General features: G+C 53.1%; 3 protein-coding genes across 4 annotated transcripts in view; 1 reads left to right on the top strand and 2 right to left on the bottom strand.

Annotated features, from left to right (window-relative positions):
• dhx16 (DEAH (Asp-Glu-Ala-His) box polypeptide 16) overlaps positions 1 to 13456 on the bottom strand; it is a 37945-nt gene extending 24489 nt beyond the window's left edge. The window contains exons 1-7 of one of the 2 annotated variants that reach the window (XM_078416330.1): positions 13428 to 13456; positions 10424 to 10634; positions 9392 to 9618; positions 8487 to 8655; positions 6260 to 6316; positions 3951 to 4205; positions 1644 to 1871 (exon numbers count right to left, since the gene is read on the bottom strand). In XM_078416330.1, the coding sequence (XP_078272456.1) occupies positions 1644 to 1871; positions 3951 to 4205; positions 6260 to 6316; positions 8487 to 8655; positions 9392 to 9618; positions 10424 to 10621 (1134 nt within the window). In that variant the 5' untranslated portion in view covers positions 10622 to 10634; positions 13428 to 13456. Of the gene's footprint in view, positions 1 to 1643; positions 1872 to 3950; positions 4206 to 6259; positions 6317 to 8486; positions 8656 to 9391; positions 9619 to 10423; positions 10635 to 12358; positions 12641 to 13427 lie in introns of those variants that run through there. The other variant, XM_078416331.1, reaches the window with a different exon arrangement.
• LOC144602868 (pre-mRNA-splicing factor ATP-dependent RNA helicase DHX16-like) overlaps positions 1 to 24130 on the top strand; it is a 783352-nt gene that overhangs the window by 646189 nt on the left and 113033 nt on the right. The gene's annotated exons all lie outside the window — the stretch shown is intronic.
• LOC144602537 (uncharacterized) overlaps positions 20681 to 24130 on the bottom strand; it is a 30699-nt gene continuing 27249 nt past the window's right edge. Inside the window, exons 2-3 of the mRNA XM_078415664.1 lie at positions 22175 to 22403; positions 20681 to 20819 (exon numbers count right to left, since the gene is read on the bottom strand). Coding sequence (XP_078271790.1) covers positions 20803 to 20819; positions 22175 to 22403 — 246 coding nt within the window. The 3' untranslated portion in view covers positions 20681 to 20802. The remainder of the gene's footprint in view (positions 20820 to 22174; positions 22404 to 24130) is intronic.

Genomic DNA, 24130 nt, shown 5'->3' with positions numbered 1-24130 from the left:
GTTGTAAAAACAAGCCTGAAGGCTTTGTGTCTCAATGCAAGGAGTATACGTAATAAGGTGGATGAATTAAATGTGGAGATAGTTATTAATGATTATGATATAGTTGGGATTACGGAGACATGGCTCCAGGGTGACCAAGGCTGGAAGCTCAACATCCAGGGATATTCTATATTCAGGCGGGATAGACAGAAAGGAAAAGGAGGTGGGGTAGCGTTACTGGTTAGAGAGGAGATTAAAGCAGTGGAAAGGAAGGACATTAGCTTGGAGGAAGTGGAATCGATATGGGTAGAGCTACGAAACACTAAGGGGCAGAAAACGCTAGTGGGAGTTGTGTACAGGCCACCTAACAGCAGTAGTGAGATTGGGGATGGCATCAAGCAGGAAATTAGAAATGCGTGCACTAAATGTGCAGCAGTTATAATGGGTGACTTCAATCTACATATAGATTGGGTGAACCAAACTGGCAGGGGTGCTGAGGAAGAGGATTTCTTGGAATGTTTGAGAGATGGTTTTCTAAACCAACATGTTGAGGAACCAACGAGAGAACAGGCCATTCTAGACTGGGTATTGAGTAATGAGGAAGGGTTAGTTAGCAGTCTTGTTGTGCGAGGCCCCTTGGGCAAGAGTGATCATAATATGGTAGAGTTCTTCATTAGGATGGAGAGTGACAAAGTCAATTCAGAAACAATTGCTCTGAACTTAAAGAAAGGTAACTTTGAGGGTATGAGGCGTGAATTGTCCAAGATAGACTGGCGATTGATGCTGAAAGGGTTGACGGTGGACATGCAATGGAAGGCATTTAAAGGTCGCATGGATGAACTACTACAAGTGTTCATCCCAGTTTGGCAAAAGAACAAACCAGGAAAGGTAGTGCATCCGTGGCTAACAAGGGAAATCAAGGATAGTATTAAAACAAAAGATGAAGCATACAGATTAGCCAGAAAAAGTAGCATACCAGAGGACTGGGAGAAATTCAGAGTCCAGCAGAGGAGGACAAAGGGCTTAATTAGGAAAGGGAAAATAGATTATGAGGGAAAACTGGCAGGGAACATAAAAACAGACTGCAAAAGCTGTTATAGATATGTCAAGAGAAAAAGATTAGTTAAGACAAATGATGGTCCCTTGCAGTCGGAAACAGGTGAATTGATCATAGGGAACAAGGAGATGGCAGACCAATTGAACAAATACTTTGGTTCTGTCTTCACTAAGGAAGACATAAACCGTCTGCCGGAAATAGCGGGGGACCGGGGGTCTAATGAGATGGAGGAACTGAGGGAAATCCAGGTTAGTCGGGAAGTGGTGTTAGGTAAATTAAATGGATTAAAGGCAGATAAATCCCCAGGGCCAGATAGGCTGCATCCCAGAGTGCTTAAGGAAGTAGCCTCAGAAATAGTGGATGCATTAGTGATAATTTTTCAAAACTCTTTAGATTCTGGAGTAGTTCCTGAAGACTGGAGGGTAGCTACATCACCCGTAGTCGGGATCGAACCCGGGTTTGTGGCGCTGTGAGGCGGCAACTGTACCGCTGCGCCACCACTTACTCCAGCACTCTCTGTCGTTTTGCATGAAGCAGCGTCTGCGGTGACGCCCCAGTTTGCCCGCGCTGCGCGAGGGGCCGGCGGTTCCCAGAGCCGGGGCCTTACCTTGGGCACGGTGCCAGGCATGGGCACGGCGCTGACAAACTCGATCATCTCGTCCTCCTCCATCAGGAATTCGTACTCCTTCTGCTTGTTGCGCTCGCCGGCGTCCCGGGCCCCGAACCGCAGCAGGGCCGCGTCCATGTGCGCCTCCTCCCAGCGCCGCTGCTCGTCCCGCGGGGCGTGCTTCTCCTCCGTCCCCAACGACGGCTCCTCGTACCGCTCCGGAACCTTCTACCGGGACAACGAGCATCGTGTCAGCAGCATGACGCCCAGTGCAGGAACTGAGCATCACCGCAGGTACAAGCTTGCACCCAAAATCACCCCCGTACCCTCCTGCACTCCGAGGAATAGAGTCCCAGCCGGCTCAACCTCTCCCTGTAGCTCACACCCTCTAGTCCTGGCAACGTCCAGGGACATCCAGCTAGATGCAGGAAAAATGTTCCCAATGTTGGGCGAGTCCAGAACCAGGGGCCACTCAGTTTAAGAATAAAGGGGAGGCCATTTTTAAACTGAGGTAAAAAAAAACTTTATCACCCAGAGTTGTGAATTTGTGGAATTCTCTGCCACAGAAGGCAGCGGAGGCCAATTCACTGGATGTTTTCAAGCGAGAGTTAGATTTAGCTCTTAGGGCTAACGGGATTAAGGGATGTGGGGAGAAAGCAGGAACGGGGGTACTGATTTTGGATGATCAGCCATGATCGTATTGAATGGCTCAAAGGGCCGAATGGCCTACTCATGCACCTATTTTCTATGTTTCTACGTCTCTAACATTCTCGTAAATCTTCTCTGTACCCTTTCCAGCTTGACTTCATCTTTCCCATAACACGGTGCCCACAACTGAACACAATACTCGCAAATATGGGCTCACTAACGTCTTGTACAACTGCAACGTGACCTCCCAACTTTTATACTCAAGATAGACACAAAATTCTGGAGTAACTCAGCGGGTCAGGCAGCGTCTCTGGAGAGAAGGAATGGGTGTCTGAAGAAGGGTCTCGACCCGATACGTCACCCATTCCTTCTCTCCAGAGATGCTGCCTGTCCCGCTGAGTTACTCCAACGTTTTGTGTCTGCCTAACATGAAGCTCAGTTCCTGTTTCGCAAACGCCGTTGCCTTTGCTGGCCGTAATATTTATGACCTATCACAAAACCCTGCTCCCCTGTCTAACCTTCTCAAACCCCTCCTCCCCCTCTCATCCCCCGTCCCACCCTGTCCCCAACCCACCATCGAAACCATTCCCACCATCCCCTCAGCACCAGACACACACCCCCCCCTCCCCACTTACCCCCTCCCTCCGACCCTCTACCCTTATTCCCCGGCAAAATCTTTCCCCCACCCCACCAACCTCCCCCTCCCCCTCCCCACCAACTTAAAGTAAGCGTGCAGGTACAGCAGGCAGTGAAGAAAGCACATGGCATGTTGGCCTTCATATCAGGAGGAGCTGAGTGTAGAGGTCCTTCTGCAGTTGTACAGGGCCCTGGTGAGACCACATCTGGAGTATTGTGGGCAGTTTTGGTCTCCTGATTTGAGGAATTTGGTCTCCGATTGAGGCAGTGCAGCGTAGGTTCAGGAGGTTAATCCCCGGGATGGCGGGACTGGCATATGAGGATAGATTGGAAAGACTGGGCTTGCATTCACTGGAATTTAGAAGGATGAGAGGGGGATCTTATGGAAACGTATAAAATTATAAAAGGACTGGACAAGCTAGATGCAGGAAAAATGTTACCAATGTTGGGGGAGACCAGAACCAGGGGCCACAGTCTAAGAATAAAGGGGAGGCCATTTAAAACCGAGGTGAGAAAAAACTTTTTCACCCAGAGAAACAGGCCATTCGGCCCACCGGGTCCGCGCCGACCAGCGATCCCCGCACATTAGCACCATCCTACACCCACTGGGGACAATTTTTACATTTACCAAGCCAATTAACCTACAAACCTGCACGTCTTTGGAGTGTGGGAGGAGACCGAAGATCTCGGAGAAAACCCGTACGGGTCACGGGGAGAGCGTGCAAACTCCGTACAGACGGCGCCCGTAGTCGGGATGGAACCCGGGTCTCCGGCGCTGCATTCGCTGGAGGGCAGCAACTCTACCTCTGCGCCACCGTGACCTTCTGAACTACCCCCCCCCCCCCCCCTCCTCCCCTCTCCTCTCCCTCCCCAAACAACTACTCCTCTCAAAATCTACCTCAAAACCCCCTTGAAACTACTCTTCCCCACCGTATAACCATCCCCGAGCCCTTCCTTGCCTCTCCAACCCTTCCGGGCTGCACCTCCCCCCCCCCCCCCCCCCCCCCCCCCTTGGGTCCATACCTTGTTGCGGTTCTCCTGGGGCATGTAGTAGCGGTTGTTCTTCTCCTGCCGCTCCTGCTCGCCGGCCACCTTGTACTCTCTGGCCAGGTCGCGCACCTTCTTCTTGTAGTCCAGCTGCTGCTTCTCCCTGGAGGTGAGCAGCGCCGGCGAGAACAGGTACTCGTCGTCCTGGATCTCCGCCTCCAGGTCCTCCAGCTTCTCCTGCTCCCGCTTGCCCAGGTACTCCCGCCGAGACTGCTTGCGCAGCTCCGGGATCTGCGGAGAGCCGGGGGGGGGGGGGGGGGGGGGGGAGGGAGGAGAGTGAGTCGCTTCCCGCTCTGCTTCCCCCAGCGCTCTCCCTCAATGCTAACCCGCACCCCCTCGGTGCTGTGCGCACGTGTGAGTTTAGTTTGGTTTGGAAACAGGCCCCTTTCGGCCCACCGGGTCCGCGCCGACCGGCGATCCCCGCACACTGACACTATGCTACACCCACACGGGACAATTTTCGCATCAACCTACGTACCTGCACGTCTTTGGAGTGTGGGAGGAAACCGGAGATCTCCGAGAAAACCCGCGCAGGTCACGGGGAGAACGTACAAACAAAGTACAGACGGCGCCCATGGTCGGGATCGAACCCTGGTCTCTGTCGCTGCATTCGTTGGAAGGCAGCAACTCTACCGCTGTGCCACCGTCCCACCCAAGTATGAATGTGTGTGTGCATGTGAGAGTATGTGTGTGTGTGTGAGTCCGTGTGTGAGAGATAGTGGGTGTGTGTGTGTGTGAGAATGTCTGTGTGTACGCGAGTGCATATCTGTGTGTGCGTGTGTATGTGTCTATGTATCTGCCTGTGTCTATCTGCTTGTGTGTCCATGTAACTGTGTGCATCTGTGTGTGTGTGTGTCTGTCCCAACGCTCCCCACGCCCCCCCCCAACACTCCCCCCCCCACCCCCCAAACGCTCCTCCCCACTGCCCCACTCGATCAGTGCGGGTGTCAGGGGTTATGGGGAGAAGGCAGGCGAATGGGGTTAGGAGAGAAGAGGTAGATCAACCACGATTGAATGGCGAAGAAGCCTTGATGGGCCGAATGGCCCAATTCTGCTCCTGGAGCTCATGAACTTATAAAGACGCACCGGCAGGCAACGACAAGCACCTGGGATCAGCACAGCTTCATGTTCCTCAGAGAACATTGTGCTCTGCAGTGGGATGCAGTCAGAGAGAGAGATGCAGAAGGGTAGGGTGGTGGAGTGGGGGGTAGGGTAGTGGAGTGGGGGGTAGGGTGGTGGAGTGGGAGGGAGGGAGGTGGAGAGGGAGGCAAAGTACAGAGGGGAGAGGGGGAGACGGAAAGACGGAGAGAGAGAGAGAGAGAGAGAGAGAGACGGAGAGGGAGAGACGGAGAGAGAGGGAGATGGAGAGAGAGAGAGCGACGTAGAGAGAGAGAGAGACGGAGAGAGAGACGGAGAGAGAGAGAGACGGAGAGAAAGTGAGAGACGTAGAGAGAGAGAGAGACGGAGAGAGAGAGAGACGGAGAGATAGATGGAGAGAGATGGAGGGAGGGAGAGAGAGACGGAGGGAGAGAGAGCGACGGAGGGAGAGAGAGAGACGGAGAGAGAGAGAGACGGAGAGAGAGAGAGACGGAGAGGGAGACGTAGAAAGAGAGAGACGTAGAGAAAGAGAGAGACGGAGAGAGAGATGCGGAGAGAGATGGATGGAGAGAGATGGACGGAGAGAGTGATGGTGAGAGAGAGAGACGGAGAGATAGATGGAGAGAGACGGAGGGAGAGAGAGCGACGGAGGGAGAAAGACGGAGAGAGAGAGAGAGATGGAGAGAGGGAAACGGAGAGACGGAGAGAGAGAGAGAGAGAGAGAGACGGAGAGAGATGGTGAGAGAGAGACGGAGAGAGAGATGGTGAGAGAGAGACGGAGAGAGAGAGACGGAGAGAGACGGAGAGAGAGATGGACGGAGATAGATGGATGGAGAGAGATGGTGAGAGAGAGACGGAGAGAGAGAGTGACAGAGAGAGAGTGAGAGAGAGATGGACGGAGAGAGAGAGACGGAGAGGGAGATGGAGAAGGAGAGAGAAATGGGGAGAGGGAGAGAGAGACAGTGAGAATGGCCCGTTCCTGTGCTTTTACTGTTCTACGATGTCTGGTCGTATTGAATGGGGTGGCAGGAGGGTTGAGGGGCCGAGTGGCCTGGTCCTGTCTTGCTTTCTGCCGAGACCGTTCCAGTTGCCCTCACGGAGCGCCGTCAAGGAGCAACTCCTCCCTCCCCTCCCCATGAGAAAGCACGGCGGCCTCCACACGAAGCAGAAACGCGCGGGGTCCGTACCAGCGCCTTGCGGTCATCCTCCCCCATCTTCAGCCGCTTCTGAGCTTCTTCGTAGGCCTGCAGGGAGCAGAGTCACACGTTAGCCACACCGCGCATCGTCTGTGCTGTTCAAAGACGCCCAGACAACCCACTCTCCACCGCACCATCCGTACACACGGCCTTCCCCCCCCCCCCCCCAACTCCTCGATTAGATCCCATCCTGAAACCCACTCCCAGGAATCCATCGTTCCACATGTAAAATTTGAGGAAGGATATTCTTGCTATGGAGGGCGTGCAGCGTAGGTTCACTAGGTTAATTCCCGGAATGGCGGGACTGTCGTATGTTGAAAGGCTGGAGCAATTAGGCTTGTATACACTGGAATTTAGAAGGATGAGGGGGGATCTTATTGAAACATATAAGATAATTAGGGGATTGGACACATTAGAGGCAGGAAACATGTTCCCAATGTTGGGGGAGTCCAGAACAAGGGGCCACAGTTTAAGAATAAGGGGTAGGCCATTTAGAACGGAGATGAGGAAGAACTTTTTCAGTCAGAGAGTGGTGAAGGTGTGGAATTCTCTGCCTCAGAAGGCAGTGGAGGCCAGTTCGTTGGAAGCTTTCAAGAGAGAGCTGGATAGAGCTCTTAAGGATAGCGGAGTGAGGGGGTATGGGGAGAAGGCAGGGACGGGGTACTGATTGAGAATGATCAGCCATGATCGCATTGAATGGCGGTGCTGGCTCGAAGGGCTGAATGGCCTCCTCCTGCACCTATTATCTATTGTCTATTATCTATAAACAAACCCCCTGATCTGTGAAGGAACGTCCTTTAATTAATTCTGAGGCCGTGAGCTCCAGAGCCCCCACCGCGGGGCCCTGTGGACTTTAGCACCGAGGAGCCCGTGGTCTCTGGCGAGAAGAGGCCGTCTCGGGAGCTCCGAACTGTGGAGACTGTTTCAACCCTCCCGACGCCGGAGATCCGATCATCCCGACGTGAGGGCCCGGACATCGGACAGTCAGCAGCGGCGACTGCGGAAGGTTCAACAGCCCCGACCGCGGGCGAACAAGGAGGAAGATGATTGAACTTTATCGCCTTGCATCACAGTGAGGAACGTGGAATCGGCTGTGGTGGATGCTTGTGTTAAATTTTATTTTTTGTGGCTGTGTGCCATGGCTGTATGGTAACTCAAAATTTCACTGTTGCTTATGGTACATGTGGCAATTGAATTGAATCTTGAATCTCTCAATTAGATCCTACCCGGTCGGTACCCACTCCCAGGCACTCTAGCGCTATCCTACACACCAGGGGCAATTAACAACTTCACAGAAGGCAACTAACCTACAAGCCTGTACGTCTTTGGAGTGGGGGATGAAACCTGGAGCACCCGGAGAAAACCCACGCAGGTCACGGGGAGAATGTACAAACTCCGTACAGACAGCACCCATCGTCAGGATCGAACCCGGGTCTCTGGCGCTGTGAGACTTACCGATTAGTGAAAGGCTTGGATAGTGTGGATGTGGAGAGGATGTTTCCACTAGTGGGAGAGTCTGGGACCAGAAGTCATAGCCTCAGAATTAAAGGACGTTCCTTCACAGATCAGGGCATCTTCATTGGAAAAAGCAGGAACGGGGTATTGATTTTAGATGATGAGCAAATGATCATAATGAATGCCGGTGCTGGCTCAAATGGCCCACTCCTGCACTTATTTTTCGATGTTTAGGAAGGAGATGAAGAGGAATTTCTTTCATCAGAAGGGTGGTGAATCGGTGGAATTCATTGCCTCCAGATGGTGGCAATGAGGTGAGAAGGAACATTTCCACCCAGAGAGTTGTGAATTTGTGGAATTCTCTGCCACAGAAGGCAGTGGAGGCCAAATCACTGGATGGATTTAAGAGAGGGTTAGATATAGCTCCAGGGCTAGAGGATTCAAGGGATATGGGGAGAAGGCAGGCAGGCCATTCATTGATTGTGGATGATCAGCCATGATCACAATGAATGGCGGTGCTGGCTCGAAGGTCCGAATGGCCTCCTCCTGCACCTATTTTCTATGTTTCTAAGCCAAGTCAATGGATAATGTTTTTTTAAGGCAGAGATAGATAGAATCTTGATTAGTACAGGTGTCAGGGGTTGTGGGGAGAATGGGGTTGGGATTGAGATTGACCGGCCATGATTGAATGGCGCGGTGGACTTGATGGTCCGAATGGCCTAATTCTGCTCCAGTCAACCGATGGACGCGTGGAGTTCCCGACCTTTTTATCGGAGCGCTCCAGGACGACGCGGGTCCGGTCCTTGTCCCGCTGTTTGATCCTCTCGGCGAAGGCATCGCGCTCCTCCAGATCCTTCAGCCGATCCTTCTCCTCCTTCTCCCATTCCTCCTCTTCCGAGTCCGACAGCTTTTGAGGAGACGGCGGCTTCTTCCTGGTCGAGGAGAATAAGGAGGAGACGTGCGTTGGAAGGGACTGCGGGTGCTGGTTTACACCGAAGATAGACGCAAGACGCTGGGGTAACCGCAGAAGGATCTCGACCCGAAACGTCACCCGTGCCTTCTCTCCAGAGATGCTGCCTGTCCCGCTGAGTTACTCCAGCATTTTGCGCCTATCTTGGTAGACGTGATGGGCCATGTGCTCCACTCCCCTTGCCTGACCCTTCTCTCCCTCTCCCCCCCCCCCCTTTCCTCTTTCCCTCTCCTTCCACAGCCTCCCCCATCCTGCTCCCTCTCACATCCCCTCATCTCCCTCCCCATCCCCTCAGCTCTCTCCCTGCTCCATCTCCCCTCACCCCCCCTCCCCTCCCCCTCACCCCATCCCCTCACCCCCCCTCCCCTCCCCTCCCCCTCACGCCGTGCCCTCACCCCTCTCCAGGTCCCCTCACCCTGCTCTCTCCCCTCTCCCTGATCCCTTACCCGACTCCCTGCTCTCTTCACGTCCCCTCACCCCTCTCTTTCCCGTCCCGTCACCCTTTCCCTTCTCCATTTCCCCTTACCTCTCTCCCTGCTCCCCTCACACCCCCCTCTCCTCGCCCCCCCCCTCCCCATCCGCTCACAACTCCCACTGCTCCCTCTCCCCCCCCTTTCCCCGTCCCCTCTCCTCTCCTCTCCCCCTGTCCCCTCCCCTCTCCCTCTGCCCCCTCTCTCCCCCACCCCTTCCCCACTCACGTGCTGCCCTCGTCCTCGCTGTCGGGCGACTCTGCCCTCTTCCTGCGGAGGTGAGCGCGCTTGGCCTTGGCCTTGCCCCGGTCCTTGCGGCGGTGGCCCGGCGCTGCCTCGGGCTCGCTGTCCCCGCTGTCCTCCAGCAGCGTGTAGGTGCGGTTCCGCTGCTGCAGGGCCAGCGCCGCCCGCTCTGCTACCCGCGACGCCTTCTCCTCCAGCCGCTCCCGCGGGATCTGCACCAGGGGGGGAGAGGGGGGGTCAGACGTGGGGATCTGTCTGGAGAGAGAGAGGGGCAGAGATCTGCCCCGAGGTAAGAGGGGCGAGCGGGGGGGGAGGGATGTCAAACATGGGGATCTCCACAGGGGGAGGGAGGAGAGGGGGCGGGGGGAAGAGAAGGGGTAAAGAGTGGGGGAGGGAGAAGAGTGGGGGAGGGGGAAGAGTGGGGGGAGGAAGAGAGGGGGGGAGAGTGGGGTGGGGAAGAGTGGGGGGGAGAGTGGGTCAAGTGCATGGATCTATCCAGGCAGAGAGAGGTGAGGGGTCGACAGGGTCGGGGGATCTGTGCAGAGGGCAGAGAGGGGGTCAGGCCAGCCCGGGGAGAAGGTCAGACCCAGCTGTCTGTCCGCAAAGAGAGGGTTAGACCACCGTGGGGATATGTTTGGAGAGAGTCAGGCCCATCAGAGGGAGAGAGGGGGCAGAGTGTCAGACAGGGGATCTGCCTCGGGGGGGAGGTGGTCAGGTGTTGGGGAGGATGAGGAGAGGAAAATGGGTGGGGAAGGGGGTCACCCTGACCAGCAGCCCGCCTGAGGGGAGCCCGTCGCCCATGGGTGCCCCACCCCTGCCCTTCCCCGCCGCCCGCAGGTCCGCCCCTCCTGCCTTCCCGTGCCCGTCCCGTACCCACCCCCGTCCCAGTACGCCAATCCTGCCACCTGCCCTTGCACCCACCCCTGTACCCTCCCCACACCAATCCAACCCCATACCCTCCTCCGCCCCTGTACCCTTCTCCACCATCCCCGCCTCCCCCATCCCCCACGTACCCACCTTGTCCCAGAGCTCGGTGGCGAAGACCCGCACGGCGGGCGTGATGTCGATGGTGGCCGTGTCCTGGAGCCGCTGCACCAGGTCGACGGCGCTGCCACTGCGCCGAGCTGTGCCCACCAGGAACTGTGCCACGTGCCGGTCGCTCAGGCCCAGCAGCTCGTGCAGCTGGTCGTTCACCCACTGCTCCAGGGTGCCCATCGCGCCCGCTTGCCTGCGGGGGGGGGGGGGGGGGGGGGAAGACACAGGGTCCCGTCAGTGTGGCACTAAATGCACCCTGGTAGCACCAGGCACCACCCGCCCCTGGTAACACCGGGCGCAATCAGTGTGGCACCACCCACCCCTGGCAACACCAGGCACAATTAGCACGGCACTACCTATCCTAAAGGTGTACCAAAATCATGAGAGGAATAGATCGGGTAGATGCACAGAGTCTCTTGCCCAGAGCAGGGGAATCTAGGACCATAGAACAGAGGTTCAAGGAGAAGGGGAAAAGATTTAATAGGTATCTGTTGGGTAACCTTTTCACTGTAGGTGAATGGAACAAGCAGCCAGATGAGGAGGTTGAGGCTGGGACTATCCCAACGTTTAAGAAACAGTTAGACAGGTACATGGATGGGACAGGTTTGGAGGGATATGGACCAAGCGCAGGCAGGTGGGTCCAGAGCTAGCAGGGACATGTTGGTCGGTGTGGACAAGTTGGGCCGAGGGGCCGGTTTCCACACTGTATCACTCCGTGACTCCATGACTCCTGCCTCCACCCATAACCCATACTAATCAAGAATCTGTCAATTTCCACCTTACAAATATGCATTGACTAGGACTAAATAGCCGACTGTGGCAATGAATTCCACAGATTCACCACCCTGACCAAAGAAATTCCTCCTCATCTCCTTTCCAAAGGTAGACCTATTCTGAGGCTATGCTCTTTGGTCTTGGACTCTCCCCCACTGGTGGAAACATCCCACTCTATCCAGGCCTTTCGCTATTCAATGAGTTTCAATGAGGTCCTCATCCTTCTAACCTCCAGCAAGCACAAAACCAGTGCCGTCAAAAGCTCACCGTATGTTAACCCACTCATTCCTGGGATCACTCTTGGCTCCTCTGGACCCTCTCCAGCGCCAGCACATCCTGCCTCTGATATGGGGCCCAAAACACCTCACAATACTCCAAATGTAATCTAAGAGTATAAGAAAATAACTGCAGATGCTGGTACAAATCGATTTATTCACAAAATGCTGGAGTAACTCAGCAGGTCGGGCAGCAAAAAGAAGGGTCTCGACCCGAAACGTCACCCATTCCTTCTCTCCCAAGATGCTGCCCGACCTGCTGAGTTACTCCAGCATTTTGTGAATAAATCCAAATGTAATCTGACCAGTACCTTATAAAGCCTCAGCATTTTGTATTTCTAGTCTTCACAAAATAAAAGTTGGCATTTAAAATAAGTAAGTTAAACTCATCACCTCTGCCTGCACCTGATCCATATCCCTCCATACCCACGTGCCTATTGTATCTGCCTCCACCCCACCTCCCTCCCCCCCCCCCCCTTCCCCACGGGTTCTAGGCTCCCAACACTGCAGTCATAAGGTCATGTGGTAGTAGAATTAGGCCATTCGGCCCATCAAGTCGCCTCCGCCATTCAATCGTGGCTGATCCATCTATCCCTCCTAACCCCATTCTCCTGCCTTCTCCCCAAAACCTCTGACACCAGACCTAATCAGGAATCCAGCTATCTCTGCGTTAAAAATATCCACCGACTTGGCCTCCACAGCGTTCTGTGGCAAATAATTCCACAGATTCACCACCCACTTACCAAATAAATTTCTCCTCATCTCCTTCCTAAAGGAATGTCCTTTAATTCTGAGTCTATGACCTCTAATTCAACTCTCCCACTAGTGGAAACATCCTCTCCACATCCACTCTATGCAGGCAGCTTACTCTTCTGTACGTTTCAATTAGGTCCCCCCTCAATCTTCTGAACTCCAGCGAGTGCAGGCCCAGTGCCGACAAATGCTCATCGTAGGTTAACCTACTCATTCCTGGGATCATTCTTGTAAACCTCCTCTGGACCCCTCTCCAGAGCCAGCACATCCTTCAGTGCATCCTTGCAGTGTTGACGCCAAGTGCTCAGGGTGGAATCTGGTTCACCTTTGGGGCAATTTCTTCAGCCAGAGAGGGTGGTGAATCTTTGGAATCCATTGTGGAGGCCAAGTCAATGGGTGTTTTTACCCGCTGGAGTTTAGAAAGATGAGGGGGGGGGGGATCTCAGAAACTACCAGAGAGTGGATGTGGAGGATGTTTCCACCAGTGGGAGAGTCTAGGACCAGAAGGGTTGGGGGGAAGTGAAGGTTCAGGGACAGGTACTGGGGGGGCGAGTGAGGTAACGGGATCTCCTCCCCCGACGTTCACTGGGACCCGGGCGTGATCGAGGCTCCTCCCCCGCCGTGTCCACCCTCTCAGCCCCAGGCTTTGCAGGGGCTGGACCTGTGGGGCCCAGGAGACGTCGTTCGGCCCTTCGCCCCGCTGCTACCACCGGGGGGGGGGGGAGACATCGGGGATGGAGGGGGGGGGGCGTCGTCTCCTGGCTCCGGCCTCCCCTCCATCTCCATCCCCATCCTCCTCCCTTCATCCATCTCCTTCTCCCTTCAAATCCATCCCTGCCTTCCTTCAAGCGACAACCTCGTTCCCTCCATCCCTCCATCTCCTTTCCATTCCTTCCTCTCCGCCGCCCTCTTCCTCTTCCTCTTCATTTCCTCCCTCTCTCTCTCTCTGTCTGTCGATCGCTCTCCATCCCCTCTCTCTCTCTCTCTCGATCGCTCTCCATCCCCTCTCTCTCTCTCTCGATCCCTCTTCATCCTCTCTCTCTCTCTCTCTCTCTCTCGATCCCTCTTCATCCTCTCTCTCTCTCTCTCTCTCTCTCTCTTTCTCTCTCTCTCGTTCTCTCTCTCTTTCTCTTTCTCTCTCTCTCTCTCTCTCTGTATTCCTCCCCTCTTCCCTCTCCACTCACCGCCACTCGTTTCCTTCGTTGGCAACAGAAACTCTGCCCTCTGACCCGGAAGCGTCGGATAACCTGAAACGCCGCCTGCAGCGCCCCCGGTGTATGGGAGGAGTGGGCGCAGGCTGTGTCTGCAGCGCCCCTGGTGTAGGGGAGGAGTGTTTGCAGGGTGTGTCTGCAGCGCCCCCGGTGTAGGGGAGGAGTGTGTACAGGCTGTGTCTGCAGCGCCCCGGTGTAGGGGAGGAGTGTTTGCAGGCTGTGTCTGCAGCGCCCCTGGTGTACGGGAGGAGTGTTTGCAGGGTGTGTCTGCAGCGCCCCCGGTGTAGCGGAGGAGTGTTTGCAGGCTGTGTCTGCAGCGCCCCCGGTGTATGGGAGGGGTGTGTCCAGGCTGTACCTGCAGCGCCCCCGGTGCAGGGGAGGTGTGTTTGCAGGCTGTGTCTGCAACGCCCCCGGTGTATGGGAGGGGTGTGTCCAGGCTGTGCCTGCAGCGCCCCCGGTGTAGGGGAGGAGTGGCTGGAAGGGCCGAATGGGCTACTCCTGCACCTATTTTTTCTATGTTTCTTTGTGTGTTGGCTGTGTCTGCAGCACCCCCTGTGGGTTGGGGAGGAGTGTGTGCAGGCTGTGGCTCCATCCACACTTTGCACTGCCTCGGCAAAGCCACCAGCATGATCAAGGACCAGTCTCACCCCAGTCGCTCCCCCCTTCTACCCTCTCCCATCAGGCCAGAGGTCCAGAAGTGAGAAAACGCACATCCCTAGATTCAGCGATTTCACGCAAAGGGTGGTGGGCGTCTGGAACAAGCTGCCAGAGGAGGTAGTTGAGGCTGGGATCATCCCAACATTTAAGAAAAAGTTAGACAGGTACATGGATAGGACAGGTTTGGAGGGATATGGACCAAGCGCGAACAGGTTGGACTGGTGTAGCTGGGACATGCCGGCTAGTGTGGGCAAGTTGGGCCGAAGGGCCTGGTTCCACACTGTTTTACTCTATGCCTCTAGGGACAGTTTCTTCCAAGCTGGTAACAGGCAACTGAACCATCCTACCACAACCAGAAAGCAGTCCTGACCTCCCATCTACCTCTTGGAGACCCTGGGACTATTTTTGATTTTACTGGCTTTATCTTGTATTAAACATTATGCTCTTTATCATGTATCTGTACACTATGGATGGCTCGATTGTAATCGGGTCTTGTCTTTCCACTGACTGGTTAGTGCACCATAAAAAGCTTTTCACTGTGGATGTAGCCCGAATTGGATGAGAGAGGATGATTTGTGCTGGAAATGTTCGAGGGTGGCAAGGAAAGGGTTAAGACAGGATTTGAAAACAAGGATTCTATGTTGTCCCATCAAACACTCCCAGGGCACGGACAGAGCGGGTTAGATATGAAGTAAAACTCTCTCTGCGCTGTCCCATCAAACACTCCCAGGCTTGGGACAGCCAGGGTTAGATATTTAATAAAATTTCCCCTACTACAAAAAAGACACAAAGTGCTGGAGTAACTCACTGGGCCAGGCAAAATCTCTGAAGAATGTGGATAGGTGACGTTTTGGGTCAGGATCTTTCATCAAACGAATTTTTAAGTCTGAGTATTTTACTTTTCAGTTTTTTTCAGAGATACAACACAGAAACAGGTCCTTCTGCCCACCAAGTCCATATTAGCCATCAATCAGATGTTCACACTAGTTCTAAATAAAAACAAGGAAATGCAGATGCTGATTTACGCCAGAGAAAGACACAAAGTGCTGGAGTACCTCAGCGGGTTAGAAATTACTCCAGTGCTTCGTGTCTATTGTTCACACTAGTTCTATGTTATCCCATTTACTCAGCCACTCCCTGCACACCATGGGCAATTTACAGAAGCGAATTAACGTATGAACCTGCACGTCTTTGGGATATGGGAGGAAACCGGAGCACCCGGAGGAAACCCACGCAGTCATGTTAAGTACGTGCAAACCGAATTCGGGTCTCTGGCGCGGTGAGGCAGCAGCTCTACCAGCTGTGTCGCCCTCTGAGGTCTACAGTCAGAAGAAAGGTGCCAACACGAAACGTCACCAATCCATGTTCTCCAGAGATGCTGCCTGACCTGCTGAGTTACTTCAGCACTTTGGTCTGTACAATGGCACCTCCCTTGTTTAAGGGTTTAATCACAATGGTGGAAGCTGCCTGACCCGCTGAGTTCCTCCTTCGTTTCACTGCATCTCGGTACACGTGACGATAAAACTCAGCTCAGCTCAGCATAATCTCTTCCCAATTCGTGGCATTTGTGGTATTTATAGTGGGGTTGTCAGGAGCTACACAAATCCCTTCTAATCTTAAACTCAGGCATTTTGAATATTCAGCCTATCTGAGTGCTTCTGCCCATATGTGGAAGAGTTCAATGCACTCCCTCAGCTTGCAGTAGGGCCTCCAGACAGTAATGGCGCTGCCGAGCCTGTGTGAGCTGATGAGGTTTCTATAAAGAGTGGTTTCGAAAGACATTTTCTTGTCAGAAAGAGCCAAATTTGGAAATAAAGTTTGTGCGTCGCAGGTGGGAGGAAATAGAGTGGGGGCGGCAAGGAAAATGTTCTCCTCCTTGCCTCTCGTTGTGATGAGCGTTTGAAGTCACTGGGCCTGTACTCGATGGAGTTCAGAAGGATGAGGGGGAAAAACTCTTTGAAACTTGCCGAATAGTGAAAGCCCTGGAGAGAGTGGATGTGGGGAGGATGTTTCCACTAGTGGGAGAATCCAGGACCAGATGGTGCAACCCAGAATAAAAGGACGTACCTTCAGAAATGAAATGAGGACGAATTTCTTTAGTCAGAGGGTGGTGAATCTGTGGAATTCATTGCCATATTTTTAAGATGGAGATTGGCAGATTCTTGATTAGTAAGGGTGTCAGGGGTTATGGGGGGAAGGCAGGAGAATGGGGTTAAGAGGGATAGATTAGCAATGATTGAATGGCGGAGCAGACTTGATGGGTCGAATGGCCTAATTTTGCTCCTAGAACCTATGAACTTATCGAGGTAGAGCAGATAAACGTAAACTGTTCACTGCGTATTGTTCCTGCGTTCTATGAGCTGCTGGGAACACAGGAAATGTGACAGGAAAGTCTCATAACAGTGGCTGGCTGTGTACGTATGCAGTCTGGTGTACAAAGGACGGGAAAGTCCCTGACACTGAATCATATGGAGACAAGCTTCACCACATCTTCCGCAGGTAGATCAGTTTAGTTTAGAGATACAGCGCGGAAACAGGCCCTTCGACCCACCGAGTCCGTACCGACCAGCGATCCCCGCACACTAACACTATCCTACACACACTCGGGACAATTTTACATTCATACCAAGCCAATTAATCTACAAGCCTGTACGTTTTTGAAGTGTGGGAGGAAACCGAAGGTCTTGGAGAAAACTCACACGGTCACGGGGATAATGTACAAACTCCATACAGACAAGCAGCCGTAGTCAGGATCGAACCTGGGTCTCTGGCGCTGTAAGGCAGCAACTCTACCGTTGCACCACTGTGACACCCTAGGTTTGGTTTAGTGTCACGTGTACCAAGCTACAGTGAAAGGGTTTTGCTGCATGCTAATTAGTCAGCGGAAAGACAATACATGTTTACAATCTAGCCGTTCACAGTACGTACAAATACAGGATAAAGGGAATAATGTTTAATAGAAGATGCAGTCCAGGAACGTCCGATTAAAGATAGTCCGAGGGTCTCCAATGAGGTAGATGGGAAGTCAGGACCACTCTCTAGTTGTTGGTACGATGGTTCAGTTGCCTGAAAACACCTGGGAAGAAACTGTCCCTGAATCTTGAGGTGTGCATTTTCACACTTCTGTACCTCTTGCCTGATGGGAGAGGGGTGAAGAGGGAGTGACCGGGGTGAGACTCATCTTTGATTATGCTGCTGGCCTTGGAGAGGGGGAAGAGGGTTAGAACTCGTGACTTATGTTCGGCGTGGACTCGGTGGGCCGAAGGGCCTGCATCCATGCTGCATCTTACAATTGATTTAAAAAATGCAGACATTTGCAATAAGCAGAGTCAGGTTCACAAGAGGTTCTGCATAACTGATCAATGAAGGAACAAGCCACCAGTCGGTGTCAGGATGGTTAGGTTGTGCAGATTAAATTGGATCTTTCGTATACTTTGTCACCTTCTCGCTAACAATGATCTAGTCTACATTTTCCTTGAGCTTCATGCCCTTTGATCTCTCGTTTCCGTCCACATCTCCATGTCTCCCTCTGCTCTGACTCTCAGTCTGAAGAAGGGTCTCGATCCGAAACGTCACCCGTTCCTCTCCCCAGAGATGCTACCTGACCCGCTGAGTTACTCCAGCAGTTACTCCATCTTTGTTGCCTGTCGGCCAGTGACAAGGATCCAGCTTCACAACATCTGCAGGCCTTGGAGACAGTTACAAAATTTTATTGAGGTTTTTGTGCGAATACACTTCCAAGGACGCGAAACGTGAGTGAGGTGCTGGCGTGCAATGTCAAACTGTTCATACAAAACTCATATCAAAACACGCACACGCACAATTTACACGTACAAAGTCCACTATGGCTACAGCTTCGTAAAAACACGTATAAAAACACAACAGCTTGTAAACCAGGAGTCGGGGATGCCAGGAATGGATTGGAAGACTGCAAATGGGCTGCAAGACCTGAAACATCACTGTCGGATTGGGACGCTGGGTTTCACCCAAGGATACTAGAGGAGCAAGATAGCCCACTCGACCCTAAAAACTGTAGTATGTCATGGCGCCATTTTAGTAGGCAGAAACTTGCAGAAACATTTCAAAAGAAACGTAACAAAAATCTGTGAACTGATAGATGAGATATATTCTGCATTTTTATGGTATCATTCATACATACTGTTCCCCCAAAACACTGATTACACTGCGAGAGGCAGAGCGAACGGCGGATTTTGCCTACTAAAATGGCGGACGTTACGCTCCTTTGCGTACTACACTTCAGTAATGGCGATTTCAGCGGAGTGGTTCATCTTGTTCCTCTAGTATGTTTGGTTTCACCCCACACTGCCCCTTCCCCCCCACCTAGCAGTCAGGGAAGATTCGCGGAGGTTGACGTCGACCACTCTCAGCCAGAGAGGAAAGAAGACGGGGCGATCAGATTCCACCATGCACCAATCCATCTTCTTGGGGGAGTTCACCATGAAGCCAACCTCCCAGTGCGGTTCCACAGAGGGCTCCGACTGCTGTTCAAATAATTTGAAGAGGGATATGAGGTGAAATACAAACAGGAGCACAAATCGCTGAATGCCGGAAGGAATGCTGCAATTTTCGGCGGGCGAGGGAGAATTCCTGAGTCAGAGAAACACATTTTCGTCCCTGCTGACAAATGCGTGGGATGGAACTGCAGATGTTGGCTTACACCGAAGATGGAAACAGAATGCTGGAGTAACTCAGCGTGGCAGGCAGGAGAGAAGGAATGGATGATGTTTGGGATCCAAAACGTCACCCATTCCATCTCGCTAGGGATGTTGCCTGATCTATGCTGAGTGACTCCAGCATTTTGTGTTGTTCCCTGCTGATATCTGCACCGCATCTCAGGCAAACACAAAGTCAAGAAGCTGGGAGATCCTTCTCTCTCTAACCGCGCCTAATAATTTTCCCCACCATTGTTGCACGGAGAGAGAGGGAGAAGGGAGGAGGAACTGGGGTTGGAAGCTGAACGAGGCCCGGCATATAGCGAGGCAAGAGACTGAGGTGATTTGGCGAGGGTTTGTTTGCGGTGAGCTGTTGGCGAGAGGTTGGAGAACGAGTCCTCAGGCAATGGAGGTACAAGCGACGGCAGATGCCGGAATCTTGAGCAATAGGACACAAAGTGTTGGAGGAACTCAGCGGGTCAGGCAGCATCTGTGGAGGGAATGGACAGTTGATCTTTCGGGTGGGGGGGGGGGTGAGTTTGTCGGGACCCTTCATCTGTCTGACCCCAAACTGTCCACTTCCCTCCGCAGATGCTGCCCGACCCGCTGAGTTCCTCCAGCACTTTGTGTTTTGCTCAAGCGTTCAGGCACGTGTCTACAGAGAGCTCTCTCCACTGATGGCCCTCCCACCATGGGCCTGGTCATTCTCTCGGGGAGGTCCACCATGGACCAATTGATTCTTCTTCGGGAGGTCCACCATGGAGCTGATTATCTTCTTGAGGAGGTCCAGCATTGGCCTGATCATTCTCGGGGAGGTTCACCATGAGCCAGATCATTCTCTTGGGGTGGTCCAACACGGAGGTGATCTTCTCAGGGAGATCCATCATGGACCGATTCATCTTCCTGCGGAGATCCACAATGTGCCCGATTATCCTGAGGAGGTCCACCACAGAGCTGATCATCTTGGGGAGGTGAACCAAAGACCAATTCATCTTCTTGGGGAGGTCCATCATGGACCAATTCATCTTCCTAGGGAGGTCTACCATGTATCTGAGAGTCTTGAGGAGGTCCACCATGGACCTGATCATTTTGGGTAGGTGCACCATGGACCTGATCATCTTCGGGAGGTCCACCATGGACCCAATTGTCCTCTTGGGGAGGTCCTACCCATGTAGGACGGGCCCGCCGCTGGGAGTTGGCGTCGGTGGTTGGAGCTCCATGTTGGTCCCTCTCAAACATGACCTCGCGGGGAATCCAGGAAAAAAAATCACCCTGCACCCCCATCAGAAAACGGTCCCAGGACCTCAACCAACCTCCTCTCCCTCCTCTCCCATCCTGTCCCCTCCCCTCTACACCGAACCGAGGGCAGAAATAATTGCCATCTCCATCTCACTCCTGCCACCGACGTTATCCTTACCCCTAAAGACCCTGGGGGTGGGGGGGGGGGGAGGGGGTGGGCTGCCCCTTTGCAGGAAGGGTCTGCTAATCATACATCTGCCCTGTGCACCTGTCACAATACAGTAATTGGCTCTGGTCACACACACACACGCACACACACGCACAATATCAAAGGGGAATAAATACCGCCGAATCCCCTCGCTGGCATCAATCATCGCGGCAACTGTCTGTCCGTCTTTGCAGAAGCCGATCATTCCTGAAGAAATTCAAATAAACCGGGCCGCGCAAAGCTGTGGCAAGGAATTGGCATTTGGGAGATTCTGCTTGGAGTGAACGTTTCAAGGAAACGCGTGGCACGGCGGCCCCTCGCTCGTCCGAGGGAAAAGTCTGTCGCTCTTGCTGCGGCCGCGACGTTCACTTGGCCTGGAGGAGTCGCTCCACCTTGAAAAGACGTCCCGTGGTTAAGAACCTCATAGAGGGTGGGTTCGAAGAGTCGGCTCCAGCAGCAGCAAAGGTGAGAGGGAGGAAAGTCCGCAGCTCCCCCTCCCAACGTCTGTTCTCTTGAGGTACAGGGTCCCCCTGGCAGCAGGCAGGACTAAAGCGGAGACCGGGCGTGAACATCACCTGCAATTCTCGTCTGTGGAGGAAAGGCAAGAGAGGCTTTATGGGAAAGAACTGCAGATGCTGGTTTAAATCGAAGACAGACACAACATGCTGGAGTAACTCAGCGGGACAGGCAGCATCTCTGGAGAGAAGGGATGGGTGACCTTTCGGGTCGAGACCCTGCTTCAGACTGAAGTCCGACATCATTCATTCCTTCTCTCCAGAGATGCTACCTGTCCCGCTGAGTTACTCCAGTCTATCTTAGGCAAGAGAGGCTGGTAGGTGTGCGGAACGAGCTTCCGGAGGGGGTGGTTGAGGCAGGTGGGGATCAGGAGGGGAATAGAATAGGTGGGTGTTTTACCCAGAGTATACAAAGTATACACCCACAGTATATGAGCATGAAGGGAATAAATAGGGTAGAGGCACAGATCTTTCCCCCAGATTGGGAGGACTTTGGTTTCAAGTGAGGGGGGGGGGAAAGATTTAATAGGAACATGAGCAGCAATTTTTTTTCAATCAGAGGGTGGTAGGTGTACAGGACGAGTCTTTTACCCGGAGGAAGGGAATCAAAACCTAGAGGACATAGGTTTAAGGTGATCTTATACAAGTGTATGCAGTCTTGAATTCTCTGCCTCTGAAGGCATTGGAGGCCGATTCTTTGGATGTTTTCAAGGGAGAGTTAGATGAGCTCTTAAAGATAGCGGAGTCAAGGGATATGGGGAGAAGGCAGGAACGGGGTACTGACTGTGGATGATCAGCTATGATCACAGTGAATGGCGGTATTGGCTCGAAGGGCCGAATGGCCTACTCCTGCACCTATTGTCTATTGAGGGATTAGATGGGGTAGAAGCACAGAGTAATTTACCCAGAGTAGGGGACTCAAGAAACAAAATACATAGGTTTAAGGTGAGAGGGGGGGAAAGATTTAAAAGGAACCCAAGAGGGGGGACGACTGGTTCGGGCGGGGGGCGGTGTCAGGGCTGGGGGGGGAGCGGTTTGGACGAGGGACCGGTTTGTATGGGCGACCGGCTTGGACGTGGGGACCGGCTTGGACTTGGGGACCGGCTTGGACATGTGGACCGGCTTGGACATGTGGACCGGCTTGGACGGGGGACCGACTTGGACGGGGGACCGGCTTGGACTTGTGGACCGGCATGGACGGGGGACCGGCTTGGACGGGGGGCCGGCTTGGACGGGGGGCCGGCTTGGACGGGGGGCCGGCTTGGACGGGGGGCCGGCTTGGACGGGGGACCGGCTTGGACGGAGGACAGCCCAGAGGGGGGGTGAACACTGTTCTGACGGGGTCTGGTCTGGGGCATTCTGTCATGGGCACGTCCTGGTTGGGGCAGGAGCCAGGCAGGGACACTCGCACCTCGCTGGGCCTCGTACCTACGAGAAGTGGCTTCCTGCGGACGGCCCTGCCCACCAAGGGCGAGCCGGGCATCTCCAGGCGAGGGACCGGCGCCTCATCCTCCTCCTCCTCCTCCTCGTCCTTGGGCTCGCGGACCTGCGGCGACGATACCTCCTCCTCCTCCGCCCCAAACTCGGCCAACAGCGCCAGCTCCGACGGGTATTCAAACGTCGACTCTAGCTCACCGTCGTTAAAGGAGATGTTCAACTGTAGCAAAGGTGGACAGGAGGGGAGAGTGTGAGAGAGAGTTGGACCTCTGCAACCTGCCCCAATATGGACTACGTGAAGAAAAGAACTACAAAATGCTGGAGTAACTCAGCGGGTCAGGCAGATTCTCTCCCGAGATGCTGCCTGACCCGCTGAGTTACTCCAGCATTTTGTGCCTACCCCAGACTGACTACTCCAAACAAGTCTGTCTATGGATTGTCCACCCATAGAGATGACCACCCCCACCCCCACCCCAGAACACCTCCTCACAAGGTCGAAGAAGACCATTGCAAGTCAAGTCACAGTGAAAAAGGGTCTTGACCCGAAACCTCACCTATTCTTTCTCTCCAGAGATGCTGTCTGACCCGCTGAGTTACTCCAGCTTTTTGTGTGTCTATCTTCAAGTCAAAGTCAGGTCTTTTAATTTAGTTTAGTTTAGTTTATTGTAACATAGAGTCATGCAGTCTTACAGCATGGAAATAGGCCCTTGGGCCCAGCTTGCACACACCAGCCAACATGCCCCATCCACGCTCATCCTACCTGCCTGCGTTTGTCCCATATCCATGTCCAATGCATGTACCTGTCTAATTGTTTCTTATATGTTGCATAAGTACCTGCCTCAACTACCTCCTCCAGCAGCTCGTTCCATGCACCTACCACACTTTGTGTCAAAAAGTTACCACTCAGACTGCTATTAAATCTTTCCCACCTCACCTTAAACCTGTGGTCTGGTTCTCAATTCCACTGCTCCGGGCAAGAGACGCTGTGCGTCTACCCGACCTATTCCTCGATCGACACTATAAGATCACCCCTCATCCTCCTATGCTCCAAGGAATAGAGTCCTAGCCTGCTGCAGCTCTCCCTGCAGCTCGGGCCCTCGAATCCTGACAACATCCTTGTAAATCCTCTCTGCACCCTTTCCAGCTTTCCTCTCACATGGTGACCAAAACTGACTCCTTTAAAATCGACTCCTTTAAGTCCAGGCTCAAAACCTATCTCTACTCCCTAGCATTTGAGGCCCTCTGAGGGGGCGCTGTGAACTGTTTATGTGTGTACTGTTATGTTTGTGTGCCATTGTATGTTCGTTTTCTTAGTACCTGAACTGATGTACAGCACTTTGGTCAACGTGGGTTGTTTTTAAATGTGCTATACAAATAAAATTAACTTGACAATTCTATAAATGCAGCCTCACCGTTATATAAGTGCAGCATGACCTCCCAACTCCATACTCTGACTGATGAAGGCCAGTATGCCGAAAACCTTTTTGACCACCCTATCTGCCTGTGATGCCACTTTCAAGGAACTATGTACCAGTTTAGTTTATTTTATTGTCACGTGTACTGAGGTATTGTGAAATGCTTTTTTGTTACCTGCTATCCAGTCAATGAAAAGACTATACATGATTACAAATCAAACCATCCACAGCGTACAGATTCAGGAAAAAGGGAATAACGTTTAGTGCAAGATTAAGTCCAGTAAAGTCAGATTAAAGATAGTCCAAGAGTCTCCGATGATGTGGATTGTAGGTCGTGACCATTTGGGTATAGGTACAATGAAAATCTTGCTTGCAACAAGATTACAGGCACACAGACTTGGACAAATACACAAAAAACATTCACTCCATTAAATTTAAATTGTACAAGACGGTGAAAAGGAAATGAATGAACGAACAAAGAACACAGTAGTGTAAAGCACAATCGAACATTCCTGAAACGTCACCCATCCTT

The sequence above is a fragment of the Rhinoraja longicauda genome, chromosome 19 (genome assembly GCF_053455715.1).
Source record: "Rhinoraja longicauda isolate Sanriku21f chromosome 19, sRhiLon1.1, whole genome shotgun sequence".
NCBI lineage: Eukaryota > Metazoa > Chordata > Chondrichthyes > Rajiformes > Arhynchobatidae > Rhinoraja > Rhinoraja longicauda.
Note: the sequence above shows the minus strand (reverse complement) of the source record. Positions and strands in the feature narration are given on the sequence as shown.